The 18,941-nt window shown below is 40.8% G+C and overlaps 1 protein-coding gene across 1 annotated transcript in view; it reads left to right on the forward strand.

Annotated features, from left to right (window-relative positions):
* SDK1 (sidekick cell adhesion molecule 1) overlaps positions 1 to 18,941 on the forward strand; it is a 385,938-nt gene that overhangs the window by 167,019 nt on the left and 199,978 nt on the right. The window contains exon 5 of the mRNA XM_068207135.1: positions 14,317 to 14,450. Within this exon, the coding sequence (XP_068063236.1) occupies positions 14,317 to 14,450 (134 nt within the window). The remainder of the gene's footprint in view (positions 1 to 14,316; positions 14,451 to 18,941) is intronic.

Raw genomic sequence — 18,941 nt, forward strand, 5'->3', positions numbered from 1 at the left:
TGGTTTGTAGAGAGGCAGCTCAGTAGAAACTCCTGAGCTTTCTACTCTGTTGGCACTTGGTGAATCTTCCTTCCTGCTGCTCCTGAGTGCAGAAATACATCTTTGGCTTGTTACTGTGAAGAATGTTTGCATGTATCCAAAGTTTTTCAGACTCCCTAGAGACCTGCTGCTACTTTTGATGGGAAGTTCTTTCAGATGACAAGACAGGGCAGATGCAGTTGACCACTCACAGGTTACATTTTGTTTTCTTGAGGTCAAGACGGTGGAGTATTGTTCCAAAAACTACTGAAAATTGGCATGCAGTAACTGTAAACACACAGGTTCCAAAGCTTTGAGATTTAAATTTGCAGAAGACTCACAGAATGTTGTCCATCTCTTTCAACAGCAGACCCTTAGGAAAAAAATTATGTGTAATTTTTTCTTAATACATGAAAAATACCTGTATTTTAAGGACATGAAAGGGCTCTGAGTAAGCATATAATCATTAAATATTCACAGTGTACAAGGTTTAATGTGCACAACATTGAATACACCAAAGAATAATGCCATAATTATAGCCCCTGTAATAATTATGTTTTATTGTGGCTTCCTTACTTTTTATCCCACAGTTGGCATAAGCTTTTAAGCAGATGCCTTGGGTTTGCCCTTTGCAGCTTATAGGCAGATCACTGCTGTGTTGATTCTGCAGTCAGTCAGCTATTCAGCAATCTCATTTTTCTTTTACTGTTTTGGCAGAGATGAAAAGCAAAGTTTTTAACCTTCCCCTTTCCTGCTATTTCTTTGACTGTTGGAAGCCAACTTTAAAGTTTAAAGAGGAGCACAGGCGTATCCTCACAGCAACACATTATTTTTCTCCCTGGAGTTCTTGAAGCAACTGACTGAAGAATGAAATGCAGGCAGTGTGAAGACACAAATGAAGGACTAGAGTAAAATGTAATTTGAGTGGTGTCTTTTTTAATTAACAATGGCTTAGACTCTGCAACACAGGCCTTCCAAGAGAAACTTGCCTGTAGATAGAGAATATGTTACAGATTTCTTATTATAGATAGACTATCTTTAGACATGTCCTGTAGAATATAGAGTATCTGTAGATATATTCTATAAATATAATCTGTAGCATATTACAGTCTCTCTCTATACTTCTGTATATCACTTATATAGACATGGACTACATAGAGGTGTAGCCACTGTATATATACAGAATATATACCCTGGTATCAGAAGTTTGAACCTGCAGCAAGGCACAAAAAAGTCATGTAAACGTGGATTTTGGTTCTGGATCTTCAATCCTGACCCTGACAAAGGTAGAAAAAGCAAGCAGAGAACCCACAGCAATGCAGCTTGGAAGTGCAGAGTTTTGAGGTTCCTCATCCATCTTCATAGGTTCACTTAACATCATCCTTTATATTCTGGTGCCGGCTCCCAGAAGTGGGTGCTCTGGCAGGTTGTGCCAGGGCTGGGATGTGGGCAGCCCGAGCTGTGCGTGCACAGAGTCACTGCTGTGTCCCAGGCTGGAAGTGTGGAGCAGGAAAGGGTGATGTTTGGAAGAACAGCGTTTCATGGAGCTCAGTAACTCTAATAAACCTCCAGCTGCTTTCTGTGGGAAGAGGAGAATTGTTATCTAGGCAAATGCTTTCTATTAATGTTGTTCTTGCCATAGAGATTACCAACCAATAGTATTTTGATAAATCCTTGAGGCGTCAGAGATGCAGCTTCTGAGTGACAGTAGAAACGTAGGAAGAACATTTCCTTATGGAAGTGTTGGATTTTGGTGAAGAGTTTTTCCCTTTCTGTCTCTGGTGCTGTTGGAGTGAGGAGAGGCTTTAAAGTGGGACAGTTCCTCTGGTGCCCTAGGAGGGAAAGCAGTGCAGTGGTGTTGGTGCTGCCTCTGCTCTTGAGAGGTGACTCGTGTTCTCTTTTCAACTATTCCTTTTCAGCTGCCACTCTGCATTGAAGAGTAAAGAAAGAGGGAGGAAAAGGAACATGTTCCATATGTGACCTTCTGGGTGAAGTCATCTAAACTGAGCAGGCTGGAATTATCTGTAGAGCAATATTGTTAGTTCTTAAAGCTCAATTCTGGCATGATAACAAACCCTAGCCTCGTGTAGACACTACTGGCTCACTTGTGGCACCAGGGAACAGAATTTAAAGTCTCGACATCCAAAACCTCGGCTGTTGAATGAGCTGAAGGAGGAACTTCAGTGCTTGAGTTGACAGAGGGATCAGTCTAGAGGCAGCTCTGACACCTCTCCCGAGATGTGTCTGTGTGTTTTTGTGGGATGTATGCCCTCTCTCCTGCTCATTCTCATACACAAGCACTCAATTAGACACGAGCCATGCCATGCCTCCCTTTTTCCCTGCAGTCTCTCTGACTTTGCAGAGCGTGTGGAGCTGAAGTGTAGGTTTGTATGGATTGAGGAACTGTGAGCCTGCGTGCCTGTGGAATGTAATCCTGAATTTTAGCTTAAAGTTACAATCCCTGGGTACCTGTTTGACTTCTTTTCTGGGTTGAATATCAACCATTTGAACAATGTGCTTTCACTACCTTGAAACAAGGAAACTCTGAATGTGTTTGTGCCCTTTGCACGAAAGGGCAATGAGACTTAAGTACCTCAAATCTGCAAGTGGCTTTCTGTTTCATTATTATTAATTTAGCAAGACTTGTTGCATATGGTTATTTTTCTGATTGTTTTGCATGATTGAGTAAGGGCTCCAGCATAACCAAATATGTATTTTGTCTCTTAATTACTGGGTGAAGAATGTATGGGAGAAAACAGGACATTTATATCTCTATCCTGCATGAGTTGTTCCTTATCTCCTGTTTGTTACCTCTGCTTTCAGGACTTCACTCTGAGGCTTGTGTATAGTTATTATTGACCTCATGGATCTGGCTCTTATAAAACACTTATTTTTCATCTTAGGAGATAAGAGGTTAATTTTCCTATTTCCTTTAGCAAGGTAGCCTGCGGGGTTTATTTGAGCATTGTTTTTATTTTCCATCTTTCAAGTTCAGTAACAACAGGATTAAAAACTTGGAAGTTAAAAACACAGACGTCTGTCTAATTAAAGGAATTGGCTGTTGAGGCTGTATTTTTCTTTCTCATTAGCATTCCGTTCATTCTGTTTTCTTTCCCTATCTCCCTGTTCCCTACACGCTCAGCTCGTAATAAAAGTTGGTCTTGAATGTAAAGAGCGTGTTAATGCACCTGGGAAAAACATGTACAGGAAGGAATTGGATTTGTTTCTATCTAACCTGGGTAAGATAGAATGGAATGTTCCAGTGTTTATCTTTACAGTAATAATCAAAGGCTCCTTGCAATGCTCATAAGGATTATTTAAGAAGAAAATTAACTGAATGTATTTATTTGTTTGTTTCCAACAGAAAAACAATCTCCCATTTTAAGTTTATACCCCTGCAGCCAAGTGATAAGGGTATTTTAATGTTTTCTTGCATCTATCTTTCCATTTTTATGTGTGGCAGGATTAGGGGAGAGCTGATGCTGCCGCTGCGTAAATGTGGGCAAGCAGAGATCCTCATTACAGGGCAAAGTGGATAAAAAGAGTCAGTAACTGAAGGTGATGGAACTGTTGTGTCTACTGGCCATTAACTGGGTAATAGAAGCTCTCCTCCAGATGAGGGGAATCGCAGGGAGCAGCATTTTGCTGCGTTGCAGGAGCAAATCCCTAAAACCTCTGCAGCAGGAATGTCTGCAAGTACGGAGATAAATACAGGGTGACAGATTGCAGCAGAGACTCTGGGGGCATCAGAGGTTTTCTGTTCTGGTCCAGCTCTTAAGTGGAATTACTTGCACCAGCAGGGTGTGGAGCACTCTGTTCCCGGCCCTGGAATACGAGCTGGGCTGGCATCACACACGCCTCTTCCCCAGGATTTGTGAGTTGTTCTGCCACAGGACTCAGCCCAGTGTTTCTTCAGTGCTGAGAATAAAAATGCTCTGCAAAGTCTCTCATAGCCATAAAATCAAAGAAACTGCGCTGTGTCTCCTGACACTTCAGGGTTTCCCTGGCCTGCTCGATGGGCACAATGTTTATGGATCATGCAGCAGATGCAAACAAGGCAGGGTTGTCCTTCATTAGAGTGAAAGTGTGGTGCTTAAAGCTTCAGTACTGGGAGGGAGTTGAAGTTCTTCACTTTTTATTTTGCCTCTGGGACTATTTCTAAAGTAGAAGTTGCTGTCATTCCGCTGGAGGACTGGCCAGATTTACTGCAGGAGCTTTGGCCTTCTGACTTCCTTAAGCTTTACAGCCAGAAGTCCTGAATGTATTTCATTGCTCTAGGGCAAGGAAATTTGTGTCATTAGACTCAGAAGTCAAATATGCAGTAAGTCATACAAAAACACCTGTGTCTTGATTTCAAGTAATTTAAAAATCAGTGGAGTTGAAAGAGCACCTGTGTGCCCAGATTTGGCAACACCACCCATGCTGAAAGCACAAAAATCTGTATGGTCCTTTAACTGTGTGTCATTTACACTTGAGTTGGTCTCTGAAGTGTTCATGATGAGTTGGAGACAAGGGCTACAACAGGGTTTCGAGCAGGACATACGAAAGGATCCCAAAAAAGAGCTTTACTTTGGAATGTCTAAAGCCTCTATTCTGGGATGTTGCCACAGACCCCCCCAGCTGGGCAATAATTAGCATTGACTCCATGCTTCTCAGAAGGCTGATCAATCACTTTATTATACTGTACTTATTAACAAACACATCGCCCTTACAGACAGTCAGGACACAGGTGGACCCAACTGGTCCTTCAATCTAAACACCATCACCACTGGCCAATCAAGAAACCACCCTTTGGTGAACAAATCTCCACAACACATTCCACATGTCCACAAAAACAGGTGCAGCAAGTGAAGATAAGAATTGTTTCTCTTTCTTTTCTCTCATCTTCTCACAGCCTTTCCCAGGACAATGCCTGAGAAAGTTGTGCATTGCCCTCTGTGGCCAGAGAGCTGCTGCCACACTGGAACACTTTATTTTAAAAGATGCTGGTGTTTAGACTGAGGTTTCACAGTTCTTACTGTAGGTTGTGCTGCTTTGCCTGGAACCGGGATCATCAAATGCTTAAGGTACAGGAATAGTTCTCAGTTTCTTACATAAATCTTCTCATAACTTTGCTTTCCACCTTTTAGAGTTCCATAGCTTTGCTACACAACAACAGCTTTGTGTATGTTTGGCTCATTAATTGGAAAGTATCCCTCCTTTCATTTCTGAAAAATTATCCATTAGTATTTTTAGGCTGTAAAATACCTTAAAAGATAAAGAGCTATTGATAGAACTATAGTTCCCTGTTGTTTACTGTGCTGTTTGACACATGATTGACAGGAAATCATGTTTGGGCAGAAACCACAACAGAAAATGCTGCTTTGATGTTACACAATTTTCTTTTCATGCCCTAGTTTCCCGTGGTTGGCCTCATCTGTTTGTTCAACATTTGGTTGAATGAATCCAACCCAGCTTTGTCTTTGGGTCACTACATGGCCTATTTGCGATAGAAATAAGGAGCTGCTGCTTCCTTTTCAATTTCTGTTTATTTCTTCTCTTTAACCAGTGGCTTTTACGTTTTATTGTTGCTAACTTGAAGTGCTTGGAAACATTAAAAGGACATTAAAAAAGTAAGTCTGTGATTGACTTGAAGTTTCTAATTCTGAATCACTGTCAGTAATAAGCAGGATTTGGTGGAGTCTGTGTTTGTTACTGAGTGCATCTGTACCCAGTACAAGGGGGTTCTGAAGGAAGTTGTGCAATTCCCTGGAATTCTGGTGTTTGGAAAGCAGTGCTCACCTGCCTGTTGTGTTGAGCTAAGGAGATCTTAAAGGAGTTGCACATCAGTGCTTTGCCTGAAGTTGTAATCAAATGCCTGACAATCAAACTGAAATGCAAGGGGAAGTTAAGAGTATTAAGATTTAATAATCTTCTACATCTTTTGAGTGCCACAGGTATTAACTATTTAAGCCTCTAGCTATATTTTTCTGCCTAAAAAGAAACATATACATGTGCTATCCTTTTCCTCTCTTGGCAAAACATAGAGACTGAAAGGCTGAATAACTCAGCCAAGGCTTCATAACCCAATCTAGATTTACCTGGCTCCAGGGCCTGTGCTCAATTTCTGCTGCACAGCAGTAGTATGTGTCCTAATGGTGTGTGAGTAGAAATGACCCCACAAAAATCCCTATTTTGATGTAGACAGCAAACCTGAGACACTGTAATAGCCCTGTATGATGGATCTGCAGCAGTAACACAAATGCTGGTCTTGGCAAACTGCAGTGCTGTACATAGATAGTGTTTGCTGTTGTATCGATCCGTGCCTCTAAATCTTTAATTATCTTTCATAGTAAAACTTGTCTAAATAAATTGCTGTAGTGCTGCTGCTCTCTGGCAGCAGCAGAGGTTGATGCTTGGGTCAGTGGCCACTTTTTACCATATCCTTTCTCTTTGTTTAAAGATTTGGTGCCATTAAAAGGAAGGGTAATGGATCTAAAAACTAAGGGGCTACCAGGCTATTAGTCCTGAGGTACAAGATTCCCTCCTACAAGTTATGTCTTGTACAGTTATTCCTATCCCTTGGAGTGTTTGTTATCACCTGAAGGCACTGAGTGGCCAGGTTGATGCTGTTCCTCTTTCTTGTAGAGCAAGTGTGGTACAGCTGGATATTTATTTTGCTGGGTTTAAGCTGGAGTTATATTTTGCTGGCATTAAAAGGAAGGCAAAGCCTTTGGTTCATACAATAAGAAGTAGCCACTGCAGGTATTGGCCTCTTGAGGTCTTTCACCTGCGGTTTCATCTTCAGTGATGAAAATCAGCTGCCACAAGGTTTGCTGGTTCCAGACAGAGGATTGCTCTCCCTGCTCTGTGTACTCTGGAAATCAGTTTTAAATATATTCATGTGCATGTATTTTGCTGCTGAAGGAGTTTTTCATCTGAGAAAACTGAGTAAGAACATTGACCAGCCCAAGATTTGATCTTTTATTTCCAAATGGTGTAGCTATTTCAGTTGCTGTGATACAGATTTCCGAGTCCATGAGACTAGGTGTTCTCAAAACTAGCTGTGCCAAATCTTATTTTCAGCTACACCTATGTGAAAATGGAGATGGTTCTGAATGAGATGTGTGAAATCAGGAATTAAAAAAGCAGAGATGATGCTGGGGCAGAGTCAGGAACATTAATAAAGGAAAGTTGGGAGCATTTAAGTGGGCACAATTGCGGCACAACTAAATACACGTGTTAAATATGCTGTTAAGAGGTTGACGTTTCCTTTGTCATTGTTGCATGATCAATTATCCCTTCAGGGCATTGCCCTGTGACAGGGCCATGCTGCTGCTAATTTGTTTTATAGTTAGTGCAGTTCACAGTCATGGCTTATGTACTCAGTATAAAAACAAATGTATCTCAGTGAAGTAATGGTATGAATATACAATATTCAACAGGAAACCCTTCCACTCTTCACCACAAAGCACTAGAGCGCATACCATTATGCTGACATGTTTTATCAGAAATGAAGATATAATTCAATAACACAAGTTTTCCTTCCACAGTGAAGGAAAGGGGAACAAATCAGTGTTTTAAAAAAACCCCACAGCACCTTAAATAATCAATTCAGGAGAACTATCATAAAGGGAAGCAATATTCATGTCCGTCTCTGAAAACTGAACTATAAAATCCCAAATTATTACAAATAGTCTTTGTGCTTGCTGTCAGCGAAGTCAGCCAGCTGTGTAAATCAACAACCTATGGTACTTTTTAACTGCAATGTTTTGTTTAAACAACCCATTTGTATTAAAAAAAATTTCCACTATTCTTCCTGCCTGTGGTTGCCAGCAATGTCCATGGCAACAGCTGGTGATGGCACAAGTGGAGTTCAGAGTGTTGATTATACCATAAAATGGAGAGGGAAGAAAAATAGACACCCTGCTTATAAATATCTTGAATGCTGTACAAATTTTATAAGAAGAGGAGGCTGGAGAAAATAGTCTTATTTTATTCTGGGTCTTTGCTTTCTGTTATTGACTGAGCTGTGTATTTTGTCTTGAAAGTCTGTTTTTTTCTGTTAGCCTGAGAAGAAGTGCTGTTGCTGGCATAGCACACCCAGCCACACCTCGGTGTGGTTCAGCAAGATAACACCCAGGAGCTGGGATTTAAGCACACTCAAATTCTTGTATCAGCTGCACTAACTCTTGCTGCTTAAAGTGTAATAATAATTTTGTAAAAAGCAAACAGATCAAAATAAAAAAAAGGAGAAAAGTTGTGTGATAATAATTAAGCTGCATTAAGTAAGAATTGAAGCTGCTGGAAACCTGGGGAGAAAAAAAAACCTGTTTTAACATAAATAGTGCATTTAGGAATTATTCCTTAGTTTGTTGCTGTAATTCCTTGCCTTTGCATTGACAACATTGTCTCTCCCTGTAAGCATCTCTCTTGTGATCAATTATATAGTGATTATCTTGGGTTTGGTTTTGTGGGGGTTTTAATCTCTAGACAAGCAATTGCTTGATATGGGTATGATTTAAAAATATACATTTGGGATAATTTATCTGAGCATCTTTTCTGGGAGCTTCTATCTCCAAAGACCAAAAACAAGCTTTCTGAGGGTGAGTTGCTAAGATTTTTATACCAAGACTCAATATTTGGTGATTCTGCTTAAATCTGAGACATTTTTTTGTACCAGTCCTGTACATATATGAAGATTATTGTGGTGAATTAAGGTTTGGGTTTTTTGGGGTTTTTTTTATTTTGGTTTGGTTTGTTTGTTTGTTTTGAGTGTTCTCCTGCACGTCACATTCTCTGGATGATTCTTTGGGTCAGATGGATGGGAGAGGAGGGGGTGGATGGTTGTGATAATGTTTTTCGGTGCTGTTTGAATTGTTCTTGACTTACCCATACATTTAAATCTAACAGCCAGGGCTGAGAGGAGGCTGAGAAACAGGGTTATTTCCTAGATTTCCCGGTGATACTGCTGTTTGCACACCCCCTTGTGAGGTTTGCCTGTTGCTCAGTCACATATTCTTTATCAAATGCAAGGTTTTGAGCTTGTTCACTGAACTGCAAACCTCTCAGTCAGTGGAGAGGCTTGAGATCTCCTGCATTTGTAATTCTGATTCTGTCTTTCAAAGTCTTTGGGACTTTATCAGCAGATTTAGTAAGTGAAATCTATATTCAGTCAACAAACACCAATGAAAATATTAAGCCAGGCCAAAGACAGACCCTGTGGGTTTGTATCTGCTCTCACTTTCCAGTCAGGTCCTGGATCACTGGTGATTTGTCAAGTGCAGTTTTCCATCTGCTTCCTTTCCAGCCTGCTTTGCACAGACCAGATTTAGTGTAAGGTGTTCATGAAGAAGCACAGGGAATGTTGTCTACAGCCTTGTTAAACCAAGACCCTGCAAGCCCCAAAACCAGAGAACAGGGAAGTCAATTGTAAAATGTGGAAACTGCTGTTAATCTCAGTTCCTCCTGGAAATACATCTGCTAAACCCATCAACAGCTGGTTGCCCTTCATTTCAGGGTAGTGTGTCCTCTGCCTGGTCATTAGGACTGTCTTGTTTTTTCTTGTGTAACCTTGGGATGTTTCCATGACTAGAAATCCCAGTCACTTCCCAGAAACACGTGTTGTGCCCTGACACAGCTAGAGAAGCAATAGATGAACTGCCCTGATTCTAAATTCAATGTAGTTTTACTTAATATCCAGTGTCTGTGCAAGTATAAAATTTTCATTAATAGATGGTTGATTTGCAGTAACAATGTATAAAGAACCTGAGTAATATCCCACAAAACTGCCATGCAGTCACAGCTCTTGGTGCTCTGTTTGTGAGAGATGTGTATTTAAATAATTTTGATTAATAATTCCCTCTCAGCACCGGGAGCCATGAGGGTGCTGAAGTGCTGGCTGGGTTAAGCTGTGCATGCACAGAGATCCCCTGGAACAGCTGTGTGTGCAACTGCAGCAGATCCCTGCTTTTCCAAGAGGGGAAACCCATGGGGGAATTCTTGCAGTAATTATTTTGTTATTATTCCATAATCTCTCCCTTTTCTGGCAGCATCACTGGTATTCCGTGGTGTCTGGGGCATGGGGAGATTGGGCCTTGCTGTGTAGTGTGGACAAAAGTTTTTGAAAGGGGAACAGAGGCTCTCCAGTAAAAAATGTCTGGTATAGAGGGATTAATAATCATGTTAGCTGGAGGTAATATTGGAAAAGAGGCTTTATGAAGGCCTTTGTACTAAAATATTGCACGCTGGCTCAGGAGCAGATGGTGCCTTCTGGAGAGAGCCTAATCAGGTTACTCTAATTTTCATTTTATGTTTTTATAACCCAGTATTATCTACTTTTTGTGTAATCTGGTAGACTAATAACATAACAAATATCTAACTTTGGGGAATTATCCACTTGTAGAGTAGATTTTGCTGTTTTCCCATAAAAAACATTATTAATCTAAATCCACCTATTTGACATGCTGAAGGGCTCATTTGCAGCATTAACTCCAAAACCTTTCATTTAAAGGCATGTGAATGGCATCCCATTTGAAAAATTATCTTTACTTGTAAAAGTCTCGTTCATGTTCCATTGATCTCAACAAAAGAATTCCCATAAGCTTAGAGATTATTTGCAGAAGAGTTTATAGTATTTGGACAACTTGAAAAGGTGCACATAACAATTCCAGGGTGCACAGTTGTAGAATGGTTTGGGTTGGAAGGGACCATAAAGATGATCTATTCCCTGTGCCATGGGCAGGGAGGCTTTACTTTAGACCAAGTATCCACGTGCTCAGTTCTGACTGCTGTGAGTGGAAGTGAGGAAACCTCAGAAGGTGCTGCTCTATGTTCTGGTGTTCAGAATAATGGGCTGTATGATGATTTGTGTCCATCACTGCTGCCTCTTCCCATGCCCTCAGTCCATAACTTTTGATTAAACAGCATTCCCTAAACACAGTTCGTCATCTCAAAGACCCCCTTGCCTTTGCTTTGAGATCAGCCTGGTTCATCCTCCAGCTCTGTCTGTGGTGAAGGTGCCACTGAGATGTTTTTGGACATGATAACCTTGGATCCACTGTTCCAACCACCTCCCGCTGCCAGCTCTGTCCACTGTGCTCCCTTCAGGCTTCTGCTGGGCTCCAGAGAAATCCCAAAAATTCTATTAAAAAGTCTGCTTTAAAATGCTCCTTTCCTAGCTTAAGAAATCCCAGAGGATCAGTCTGCTTAGTTTGCTTGCTGGTTGCTCCTGTCTCGAAAATGTTAGATAAAGTTTGATACTGCTTTAAAAAAGCAATATTTATATTTTTCATGAGTTCTGTGCTGGGTATGAATTACTGACAGGTCCACTCCATCTGCTGCAGTCATCTTCATGAAATGTGCTGCTAAACTGAGCACCCAGGAATCAGATTTTCCTTGGAACATCGCAGTGGTGCTGTCAGAATTTAAAAGTTATATCAGACAATGAAAACAAACAATAAACCCAAGAAAACATGTTAAGCCAATTTTTGGATGCTCTGTGTAGCTGTTGTGCAGAAAGTGGCTGCAGCTCTGGTAAGGGCTGGGGCTTGGAGCTTCGGATGGTTTAAAAACATTGGAATTAATGAGTCCTTAAAATGTGACTAATTGATTCTCCTGATGCACGGGGCTCGTGCGTGATGTAAATAAAACTCCCAGGCTCTGCAGCCTGGGGGGCTCCTGGCTGCCTCCATTCCTGCCTTCACTTAATGAACTCAGGACGTGCCATTTTTCACAGAACTATTAAGATATCAATAACTCATTTGGGGAGTTTGAATTTAACTTTGACCATGTGATTGATGACCCTTAAGAGCAGCCTTCAGGCGTTGCATTATCTTCTAATTCTTTTTTCCTGTACAAATTAATATCAAACTTTTGTGCTTATGTAGATTGATTTCTAACATTTACTTACTTTTCACTTACAAATGTTACATTTTGCTCACACTCCAGTAAAAATTTGTGTATCAAAATGAAAAAGCCCCACTCCATTTTCAACAATTTCCTTCATAAATACGTTTTCATTTCCTTTGCTCTTGGTTATTATTATTATTATGAGCTTAATGGGTTAAATGTCAAAATTTTCAGCCTATTTAATGCAGATAGTAACTGTGTCCATCTCAGCAGTATTCAAGGGTCACTTTTAAAACTTTGGGTGCAGTTTTACCTGGAATCAAAGCAGCCTGAAATATATTTCAGTATTTTTAAAGAATCTGTCTAATGCTGCTTTCTTTAGAATTAAAATAGAAATGAGTGTGAATGTAATTGTCTTGTAATATTCAATTATTAGCACTGCACTGGAATTTTATCTTTATTTGCTCTATCAAATGTCCTATTAATTGTATTTTATATCCTCACTCTGTAAATCTATCACAGTTTCTTTGATTTTTTTAAATCAATTAAACTAGTAGAGTGTCATCAAATTTTAAAAAAGTACTGTGATTTTTTTTTTAGTAGTTTTTACAATAAAAGTTGCCAAGGAAGATGCTGTAAACAGGATCTTTAGGTGGTGTGTGATGACTGATTTCAGTGAAGAACATTTAGCTTCATTTTTCAGCAGTTTTTTGTAATTATTGTCTGGAGCAGAAGTCTGAGCAGCAGCTGAGGGAGCTGGGGTGGGGCTCAGCCTGGAGAAAAGGAGGCTCAGGGGGGACCTTCTTGCTCTGCAATTCCCTGACAGGACAAGAAGAAACAGCCTAAATTTGCACCAGGGAAGATTTAGGTTGGAAGTAAGAGAAAATCTTTTGACCAAAAGGGTTCTCAAGCACTGGCACAGCTGCCCAGGGCAGTGGTGGAGTCCCCATCCCTGGTGGGATTTAAAAGCCACGAGGCTGTGGCACTTGGGGACATGGTTCAGTGGTGGCCTTGGCAGGGCTGGACTCCATGATCTTAAAGATCTTTTCCAGCCTAAATGGTTCTCTGATTCCATGATAGCTTTACAGAAGTTCAGGTTTCTTTGTATCCACATCAGGAAATTGAAGTGTTATGAATTAATGCCTGGCTTTGAACACGGCCGTGTTCTCTCTGTAATTTCTAATGCTCTCCCTATGTATAAAAACCAGTTTGCTGCACTAGGAATGTGTGATTTCCACTGTTCCTTGGGTTCTTTTCAGAGAAAATAGGTGTTTATTACTAAGGGTAACCAACCCATGGCAAAATAGGAGGATGGAATGCAGGGGTGTTTATTATTGGCTGATTAGTGCACAAATGCTTTGACTGAGTGCTGATTCTTTTTGAGCCTATTGATGTGTGAATTTTTTTCTTCCAGTATAATAATTTCATAAGTTGTTTCACCCTCATGCTCAGTGAAATATCTAATAGAACAGCTGAACTCAGCATGGCTTCTTATCAAGTATTAGAAATGAAGGGAGTTTGTTCCTCCCAGCCTTACACTCTGATTTCCAAGTCTGTGCCTGTCCCAGGCTGCAGTAGACGAGCTCTTTGCTCCACTGGCTTTCCCTGGAACTTTACATTTTCTTTTATCTTTCTGGGATTTGAGCTTCCTGTGTCCTATTCCTCAAACCCTTGAATACTTACATGTTTCCTCTAGGTTAATCCTTTATCTCTTATGGTCAAGAAAAGGCCATCTAATCCGTGTGAAAAGTAAAGTAGCCAAGTGTGTAATGCTGCCTGTGAGGGAGTTCACAGAAACCTTCATTATACAGAAGCTCTAAGAACAGGCTTGTGTTAGACAATTACATTTACTGACTCCTTCAGGCAGTTACCTGCAGGGCTGTGGATGAAAGGAAACCCCTCCCTATCCACACAGCTCATCTCTGTGACAGCCCATGGTCCTGTGTGTGATGAGGTGATAACTGGTGATGCCATAAATGCAGAAAGTTTACCTTTGGATATTCTGCTGTCTTTGATTTTTACTTTCTTATTTTAGTGAACTCTGTGTAATTCCTGGAGTGTCACTCTTTAATAGGCTGCCTTTCACTTGTTGAGAAGGTTTTCAATAAATCTGGCTTTGCAGCATCCTGATGATTGTCAGGATTGTCATCACCCCACAAAGATGCAGTTTGCAGCCTGGTGGTCACCAGTGTCATTTGCTGATTCTTGCATAACTTCTTATTGCCATTTAAACTTCCCCTGTTTTACACATTGAAGCTTTTTCTATGTGTCACCATAAGCATCTTACATGATATAGAGAAAATCTCAGATGCCTAGAGGCATCTGAAATCTTTATTTCCTGTATTTGAAGTGGGGCTGGTTTTGATTCTGCAACATGACCGGTGAATATCACATTAGGCTGTCAGGTCTGAGTTGTTGTGTGGATAACATTCTTCTGGTTTCAGTGTGATCTTTCTCTTCTCTAAACAGAGCCATCACTCTGGAGAACCAGCTGGTGATCCTGGGGGTGTCAGAGACAGATGCAGGTGGTTACTATGTCCAAGCAGTCAACGAAAAGAACGGAGAGAACAAGACCAGTCCCTTCATTCATCTCAGCGTAGCACGTGAGTACTCAAATTGTGTGCTGGTACCCTGGGGCTGCAGGTGGGACTCACAAAGGCTGCCCCAATAAAAAGAGCCTTACTAATAAAGGATTGAACCTTTGAAGGAGGTCAGTGTTTCCTGCTTGGTTTGGAGCACACTGAACTCCTTGTGCAAAAGAGGGACCTAAGAGAGGAGATGCCCTCCACAAATCACCCTCAGAGCCCTTTGCCTGGTGGTTTGCTTTGTGCAAGGCAGGTACATGATGATATCCCTCACTGTTTATTGTGAAGTTGTGGTTATAATTTCTTTTTAATGCAGGTGTTTATAATGTGTTGTTTTCCATTGTGCCTAAGTAAACAAGTCATCCTTCTGAGTGCAAATTTATTTATGAATCTATTCCCAGTTTATGGCATTATTTTTACCTGGAGTTATCACAGAGTCCCAGGGAACATGCATTTCATTGCTATTACTTATTATTTTACATTACGTGGGTTGTATTAACACCACCACTCCAGAGATGTTCCATGATTGGGTTTTGCAGCAGAGCAGAGGGAAAAACAGCAGAGCACTGGGGTCAGGCAGGTGGCTGCACACTGAGTCTGCCAAGGTGCACATTCAGCAGAAATGTGCATGTGCAAGCTCTTGTAAAACATCCAGTAAACCTGTTTGCATGAAAAATTAATATTCTAAACACGTGAAATGGATTGAATCCTTGTATGAGGCACTTGATAAAGGCATTATTTATGTAGCAGTGAGAAGAGGGAGCGTGTTAGTCCTGTGGGAATGGGGAGGTTCCTCATTTTTGATTGTAGAGACAGGGAAGACGTGATGGAGTAAATCACTGATGACAGTGGCAGCCCTGATAATTTGGGCTTCCAGAAGATGCAGGACTCAGCTCTAGATCAATGGCATGATGAGATGCCCCAGATCTCCTGTCTTGGGTACCATGAGATTTTGGACAATCCTTGTCGGCTCATTTCCTTACAATAGCAAATCTTGGGAGTCTGGGTTTCTGGGCAGGAAATCTGGGAAACTGCTTTTGGAACAGTGCTTGTGTCTGTCATAAGTTCATCTGAAACATGGTCCTGTGGAACATTCCATTTCTAAGAAAATGTCATTTTTCTGCTAAAATTCCTAATTGGATTTCAAGGAAAGCTGTTCTTGGACAACCACGGGGAGCCCTGGTCATGGGCTGGGGTTTCTGTGGGCAGCAGCTGCATGGCTCGACAGGCAGCAGGAGACACAAACCTCTGTTTTCTTTTAGACAAGTATCTAAACTAAATGAACTGCTCAGAGGTTTCATGTGTATCTTTCTAAAGTGGAAATAATATTCCAAATCTACTTGTGAATTCTGGCTGTTCTGTGGCACGTAGATTGTAAACATTATTATTTCTGACAGTATGAAGAGGTTTGCTAACACTTTAGTAATTTCATTTTTAAAGCAAATTTGTGTTGTTTGTTCTATGTGACCAATAGCATACTTCCCACTTTAATTTCATGTCTTAATTAATGCTAGAAATAGTCTGTGATCATGCATGCATAACAAGTGCTATGCAAAGCAGAAGGTAATATGGGCATATGGAAAAGAAAACACTCCAAAATGCTCACAGGCTTGATACCATGAATGCAAAGTCTGCCTGGAATGTGGCAAATAGGAAAGATAAAATGGATAAAGGAAAAGGAAGGATGAGACAAGATGGAAAGCCAGAAATGAATTTGCTTTTAGAATTAATGTCAGCCAATGAGGTTTTCAAATTGACACCTTGATATCCAGGGTTATTAAGGCTGTGTGTGTGTGGTGAAGGAGGGCACTGGCTGTAAGGCATTGGAGTCTGTAAAGAAAATTGGATTAACGTGATTGTTCTGAACTTTGATCTGGGGAGGAAACTTATGTGATACATTACATAGAAATGAATAAACATTTTTGGTCTGGTAACAGAAAATAATCAGGCAAAAATACAGTCCTGAAGCAATATGCAGAAAATGGTTGCAGAAAAAGGACATATTTTGGAAGAGTAATAAAGAATTCAGGCAAATGGTTGGAAACAGACTGTTAAAGGTAACACAGATGAGGAATATACTGCATTGACTTGTCACTATCTGAATCTTACGGGATGTTAGGAATGATGACACTTGTAACTTTTCATTAGGACATGTATAAAGTTTAAAAACAGTTTAATCAAAATTCAGTAAACCCCAAGTAGAGAGGAATAGCCAATCTCTGTGCAAGTAGATTATATATTAATTATTGAGTACAACCATGCTGCATGACTCAGCCTGCACACTGCCACAGTTATTGAGGGCAGGAGGAAAAAAACCCTATAGATAATTCCCAGGGCAGCCATTCTCTGAGAACAGTGTTAGATATGCACAGCTCATTATTCCTTGAAGGAGACCAGTGTCAGATTTGCTTCAGCCTGTAAGAAAAGCATATTTGCAGAATCATTCTAACAGCTGAGAAAGCTGTAAGCTGTCCTGTTCTGCTCCAAAGTACAAGAATGACAGCAGGAGAAAGGTCTGGCTCTGAGCTGAGCAGAGGATGAGTTACAGGGCCTTACATTGCAGATTAAAGTCGCTGTTGAATTGTAGCTGAAGGTAAATGGAGCTTGAGCATCGCCTGGAAAATACACTGAACTGTCCTTCAATTAATAACTGTATTTGATACACATGGAATGAAAAGATTAGAGGATGTTGAGCATGTTTCAAAAACAGTCTAAAAGCCCCAGTCACACTGAATTCTCCAGTGGGGCTCTGAGTATAAATAGTAAAGACATGTTGTTTCTTGTCAGTCTAAACTGCAGCTCGCTGGGTCCAACACTGTGAATCTCACACCCACCCATCGCCCCTGATTGCAAACATGAGGGGAAGTTGGGAAGCAGCTCCCAGAGAAAGCCCGCAGGCTTGTCAGGGTTGCTTTGGCTGTGCTTGGGTTTGCTTTTCTCCATGTTCTGAGGTTGGCCACACATGGGAAATGAAGGCAGCAGAGTGCCAGGGCTTAGGGGAACGCTCAGTTTTTCAGGACATTTGGGTGATTCAGGTACATGTCCCATCCCCATCGCTCAGTCCTTACACACCCCTGGTGCAAAGGCACTGAAGATTCATTTCCCAGTAGATCTGGTCACTCAGTGAGAAGATCCAAATATTGAGCAGTGTTTTTCCTTCACAGCTGAGTCCCCAGCTTGGCTGAGCACCCGTGTTCCACATGCCTGCCCTAAACCCTTGTGTCTGGATGTGAGGTCCACCCAGCTCTGCTTGAAAACCAAGGATGTTTCTTTCAAGGGGATTCATTTTCACTGATTTCAGGAGGATTAGATCATCTCTGAGGTGACAGGCTCTGGGGAAATAAAAATTATGTCCAACAGGCAGCATGTTGGGAATAACGTCACATCTGAAATTAGTGTGAGGTGTCATAAATTAGTCCTAAATTTAAAATGTCTAAAAATGAGTTGAACTGTGTACTACACTAATGAAAATCTTGCCACTTTTTCCTTTCCTCTTTTTTAACCATATGTCAGAGCTTTCATGTAAATAACACAATTTTGGCTTGGAAAATCGGAAAGTCTGAAAGTCAAGAGTTTGGCAGTGGAAATAGTAACAACACTGGCTTTGGGTTTTAACTCAAATTACTCACTTACTCCTTGTTGAGAATTCACTATTGCTGCTTGGGAGGATTTCAGTATTAACTCCATTGCTGAAACTTCCTAACGTGGTTGGAGTGATGTGAGAATGTATCTGTCTCTGGGGTGGTACAAGCTTTTGGGATGTAAATATTGCTCTTCAATAACAACACTTGGAAAATCCTAAATGTTTTATTCCTGTTCCCATCTATTGAGCAATAGGGTTTGATGTTGGTATCGTAAATGGATCCTTAATTCTTAGGCTTTTTCTTTCATATCCCTCTTCTCCCACAGCCAGGCATAGCCCTGCAGCACAGATGGTTTGGTCTGTTCCTAAGGATTGTGACTTGTCAGGGAATAAAGTGACATTCTTTGATCTTACGAGTGTTGGCAGGGCACCTAAAGATTGAAGTGTTTATTCAAGTAAGGCCATCGTAAAACCCTCACTTCCTTGAGGGCCATTCTCAGTGTAGCTAAATACCTCTGCATCTGCATCACAATTCTTCTGGTTGTAGTATGGAACTTAAAAAACAAACAAGATCCAACCAAACCAAAAAACCTCAAAACCCCAAATCTCCAAAAGTAATGATAAAAAACCCCACAAACCAAAAAAAAAAAAAAAAAAAACCAGAAATACCCAAACAAACAAAAAAAAATTAGTACATGGTACTTTGCTGTTGGCTGTGCCACTTTTGCATGAAGGTTTTTTTGAGGGTAAAGGGGTGCAGGGCCATTTAGAGCTTCTCAGTGAAATCATGAGGGATTTTAGAATGCAAGTCAAGAGTTTAAGTGGGTTTATTAGAAGGAGGAAGAGAAAAAGAAAGATTCATAGGGAGCTTTTTATTGCATTGAGGAGCTGGCTGAGCTATTCCCTGCAGAGCACTCGGTCTGTGT

The sequence above is a fragment of the Anomalospiza imberbis genome, chromosome 16 (genome assembly GCF_031753505.1).
Source record: "Anomalospiza imberbis isolate Cuckoo-Finch-1a 21T00152 chromosome 16, ASM3175350v1, whole genome shotgun sequence".
NCBI classification, from domain to species: Eukaryota; Metazoa; Chordata; class Aves; order Passeriformes; family Viduidae; genus Anomalospiza; species Anomalospiza imberbis.